We start from the raw sequence: 5,000 nt of genomic DNA on the forward strand, positions 1-5,000 counted from the left end.
TTTCTTCCTCCAGATGATGGTGTGTAATGGTCCAGTGGCATGACTGACCAGAGAGAGAGAGAGAGAGAGAGAGAGAGAGAGAGAGAGAGAGAGAGAGAGAGAACCAGTCTTCCTGTGGTGGATCAGATCACAAAAGTTTGGTCTTAAGATCACTCTCTCCCTCCTTCTTTCACACTTTTGCTATTCACCTCTCTCTCTCTCTCTCTCTCCTTTTCTTTCTTTTTTACCATTTTCCCTTAATTTTCCACTATCTCTTCTCTCCTGCATCTTTTGTGTATCCTACAATTCACTTCCTTCATTTTCTTTCTCTCTCTCTCCAGGAATCTATTTTACTAAAACCTCTCCTCTTTTTAACCATTTCCCTTCTGCCTCTTCTTTCCTCCTCCACCTTTTGTCTATCCTCCTGCAATTCCCGGTTTTGGAAGTAAACGCCCCTGCCAACACGCCCCTCGGGAGGCTAATACAAAGGCTGAGTTCTGCAAGGTATTCGCCAATATACGTTATGCCGGTCTTAGCGTGCTGTTGTGTCTCATTATGGCCACCTTCTGTGTAAATGTAGATGGCGGAAGGACTGTAATAAAAAGTTGTGTTGTAATGCAGGTGGCTTCGTTCAGAGAGAGAGAGAGAGAGAGAGAGAGAGAGAGAGAGAGAGAGAGAGTTTGGGATGACAAGGCCAGAGTTTTTATTTGTTTATTTATTCATTGCAAACAATAGCGGGAGGAACGTGTTTTATACATTAATTTTCATTTTATTTACTCGTATTTTCTGCTAGAATTATTGTCCCAATCAGATTAGTTTCATGCATTCATGAATATTATCGTAAATTTGTTCTCTTGGCTGCAATGATTCTCAAGCTGCATCGGCCATTAGAAAAATTACTTATTTATCAATCAATGGACTCGCACACAGCAGCAATTGTAGTTGTCATCTTCAATAGTCATTACAAACTCTATTTTCTATTTGTCCTTGGAGTTGCTTTCCTTGCGTTGTCTTCTTAGTGTTGAAATGGACGGCAAAGGTTGTTTTTGTGACAGCAGCAACTCATATCCTGCTTCACCACAAACAGACCACAGCTGAAGGCCTTTCTTGATAGTCTCAGCAGTCCACTTCACACTGTGACTACTGTTACATGAAATACTCTCCAGTTGATCCTTTGTGAACAGCTCCGCAAACACTGCTTTCTGCACACCCAGCCTTTTCTCCAGCATGCGCTTCTCTCTTCTCTCCTTGGCCAGTGCTCGCTTTAGTTTCTTTATTTCTCCTTTTGTCACATAACTTTCGTCCTGACCAAAGCATCCTGAAACGATATATGAGGCTTCGTCCGTGGAACAAGGTTGTTGATCTTCATCATGATCGTCAGTGTCTCGCTCATCATTGTCAATTGGCGCTGCTTTCTGCGTTGCATCATCGTCACTGGAACTGTCGTGGTGCGCGTGGTCAACCAACATTGGCGTCAGTGGTGGATAATTGGTCTTTTCGTACTGTCTTCTCAGTGACCTCATGGAAGGCAAGGGTTGTTTTTGTGACAGCAGTAACTCGTACCCAGCTGAGCCACAGACTGACAGCAGCTGAAGGCCTTTCTGGATAGTCTCAGCGGACCACTTCACACCTCGCCTACTTCTGCGGCAGAGTCTTTCCAGCTGATCCTTATTGAACAGCTCCGCAAACGCAGCTTCCTGGACACTCTTGCTTTCTTCTAAAACACACCTCTCTTTTCTCTCCTTGGCCAGTGCTTGCTTAAGTTTGTTTACCTTCTCTTTTGGATTGTTTTCGTCATTAGCAGGGCACTTAGAGACAACATGAATAACGGAACGTGACGCCTCATCTCTGAAATCAGGTTGTGGAGCCTCATCTTCTTTTTCTTGACCGCCATCATTCTCAGAGTCAAGTTCTTCCACTGGTATTTCTTTTGTTCCTTCATCACCATTAGGAATGCAGTAGGAGTGGTCAGCCAGCGGCAGTGTTGGCGCTGAAGATGCATTACATGTATCATTAGAAGTCCCATTTATCGGCACGGGATTGGCTGATAGCTGGGAAGGAATGGTAAACGGGAATATTGTTGGCACAGCAAATGCTTTCAGTCTCCTATTATTGTCAACTCTGTGGCTCTCGTACTGCGATTCATCAAAATGATCCTGTGGAAGAGGAAGATTTCTGTTAATAAACACAGAAATGCCTTCAAAATATAGTAATTGTAGAAGCAACTTCATCATAACTCCATGACATTACACAGATCTCTTTCACACTGACCGGGTCGTGTCCGCGCCCGCACTCACGCGTCGAGTAACTCCCATCCACCGATCCTTTCCAAACTACGCGGGCGGAAACCCAACCGCGCTTGTTTTCCAGTTCGCGCGGTATCATCCCAAGAAACGAGCTTGGATCTTACAGATTTCTTTATTTCATTTTCGTTATTTTTTATTTTATTTTTTTTTTTTGTCCTGTAAGGCAATTACAAACTTTATTAACCTACACATCTGTTTACATGAATAATTCATTCAATAAGCTATCATCATATATTAGTCTTTTTTTTCACTCCTGTATGTCAGTAACCACTTTTGATAACGTGCACGACTAATTCCTTCGACAAGAGAGTGAGGTAAAACTCGTCGAACGTCTCGCTGTTGCATTTAAGCATTACTTTTACAATCTAATGGAACTCCTACCAGTTAACTATTTCCATCCTTAACTTTTTAAACACTGCATCCAGGCAATAAAGTATGTGACCACAACAATGACCAATTCATTACACAATTCTTTGTCATCACCATTATTATTATAACAATAGCAGTGAGAGCATCACGATGATCATTCCTATCATCACATTTGTAGGGTATCTGGAGTTAGGAATACGTGTAAATAAAACAGTAATAATTATCAAAGTGGCTTCATTGTTTCAAAAATACATTCTCAAGTATTAGAGAGAGAGAGAGAGAGAGAGAGAGAGAGAGAGAGAGAGAGAGAGAGAGAGAGAGAGAGATGCAGCCTTTATTTAAACTCAATACCTTATTAGACAATACGAGTACAATCTTAAAAGAACAAAATAACAATACATTGATAACAGATTAAAACACGGAAACATCTTCAAGGGTATCAGGTTTAACTATGGAATGTGTGTGTAATCTACTAACATCAGACGAGTCCCAATCTTATAACATCATGTGAGCCACAATCTGATGGCGCTGGTGAGACTTGTCCAGATTCTTGCTGTTCACTTAATGCCTGACCATTCAAATGTGGTTGTGTGTTCGCCTGGCATGAGGAGCTTGGATGCTGTGTTGAAATTTGATGCTGAAGCAAACGAGCCTTTTTAATGCTCTGGATCAATTTTATAACATCAGACTGGAACTGCAACGTTTCGTCATCAGTAAATTGGAGGAGGGAAGGACGAATGGCGTTGAAAAAGGACATATGACGGTCCTCTTTAGTGGATGGATAAGGAAAGTCGTGTTTAGCTGGTGAAGGAGTGTCGTCTTTTGTGGATGCCTTAGGGTTTTCTTTCGTTGATGAAGAAAAATTGTGATCTTGCTTAATGGATGAACTTGAGTGGTCTTTAGCGGATGACAAATGATGGTCTTCTTTTGATGGTGAATGTTCTTTTATCTCTCCCTCAAGGTCAGTTTTCTTTCTTTTTATAGCTGATCTCATAGCACGTGTCTTAATGGCGTTCACTTTTCTCATCTCGCAGGCCTTCTCCACAACAATGACCTCATCGGTTTCCTCCTCCGATGTTCCAGACTTGACAGATTCGTCTTTGTGGTATGAATGTGCTTCATTATTACACAGGAAGGACAGCTGCTCGTGATAGATGTATTTCTTCATTTTCTTCCCTGTTGCAGCATTTCTCTCTTTCTTCTTCAAGGTTTTAATGAACTGATCTTTCACGTTTTTCCACCTCTTTATCACTAGTCTTCCTGAAACAGAAAAAAAAATGCGTTAAAAGCTACACACATTGCGCGTTTCAAGGCCCACTTATACTATCAGTGGCTGTAGTTCATAAAACCACGCTCTTTCTATGAAGTTCGCTCGTGAACTTCGTTGAGAGTTGGTGCTTCAGCTGTTAGCGTCTACATAATCACCACGCTCCTAAACCACAGGTACCAACTGACAGTGTAGCCAGGCCTCTACCCTCATTCTGGGAGACATCCCTTCAAATTAAATGAAGCAAGTTGATGATATGTAAAAAAAATAACAGTAGTAAGAATGATAAATAACAATAATAAATAGTAATAATAATAGTAAGAGTAATAATAATAAATTTCAATATTTTTATTTCCATTATACTTACCATACTCATTTCTTACAAATTTGGGTAAATTTTCGAAATCTTGATTGAGAATGGCACATATCTCTCTCCAGGCCTTCGAGGTGTAAGCCCGGGACTTGTAATTCTCTTGCGACTTGTTCCACAGAACTGGTCTTTCTTGGACCAGCGATATGAGTTGTTCTGAATCGATATCTGCTTCCATTTCGTTTCTGCCAAATTAAAGCTAAAATTACACTAGAACACGGGAAAATACGTGCAACCAACAACAAAGCTACAAGGCTACTGCAGAGTGGGAAAGACCCAGACGGAAGAACGCGCGGGCCTTCACTCTATGCGCGGAGGCGGATGCGCAGGCGGGACACCCGCGTTAGACTTCACCCGCTCGCGGGATACTCTTATCAGCTTCGGCTCTCCCCCTCACGCCTCACAAGCCGCCAGTTTGAGCGGGTTCAGGCGTCGGTGAAGTCGCGGGCATCACCCGTTCAGTGTGAAAGAAGTCTACTACTACTTTTCTAAGGAATACTTACGGCACATAAATAAGAATTATCATTTGGTTTCCAATTATCACGTTGAGTCCTCATCTCCCAGTCTTTTCTCCTGTAAGGATTTCTCGGAAACCTGTGCAGCACCTTGCCCAGGCCGGAGTGGCTGCCACAGCCGCTCGCTGAGCAGTAAACCATCCCACTCCCCGAGAATTAAAACCTTATCGAAAAATACATTAACTAATAGAATA

The 5,000-nt window shown here is 42.1% G+C and overlaps 1 protein-coding gene across 6 annotated transcripts in view; it reads right to left on the bottom strand.

Annotated features, from left to right (window-relative positions):
• Positions 1-679: 679 nt before the first annotated feature.
• The window catches only part of LOC123516349, a 29,841-nt gene continuing 25,520 nt past the window's right edge, over positions 680-5,000 (bottom strand). Inside the window, exons 1-4 of one of the 6 annotated variants that reach the window (XM_045275626.1) lie at positions 4,795-4,935; positions 4,289-4,476; positions 2,251-3,914; positions 680-2,135 (exon numbers count right to left, since the gene is read on the bottom strand). In XM_045275626.1, coding sequence (XP_045131561.1) covers positions 957-2,135; positions 2,251-2,364 — 1,293 coding nt within the window. In that variant the 5' untranslated portion in view covers positions 2,365-3,914; positions 4,289-4,476; positions 4,795-4,935 and the 3' untranslated portion in view covers positions 680-956. Of the gene's footprint in view, positions 2,136-2,250; positions 3,915-4,288; positions 4,769-4,794 lie in introns of those variants that run through there. The other 5 variants (XM_045275625.1, XM_045275628.1, XM_045275627.1 and 2 more) reach the window with 5 other exon arrangements.

Source organism: Portunus trituberculatus, chromosome 40 (genome assembly GCF_017591435.1).
Source record: "Portunus trituberculatus isolate SZX2019 chromosome 40, ASM1759143v1, whole genome shotgun sequence".
Classification (NCBI taxonomy): Eukaryota; Metazoa; Arthropoda; class Malacostraca; order Decapoda; family Portunidae; genus Portunus; species Portunus trituberculatus.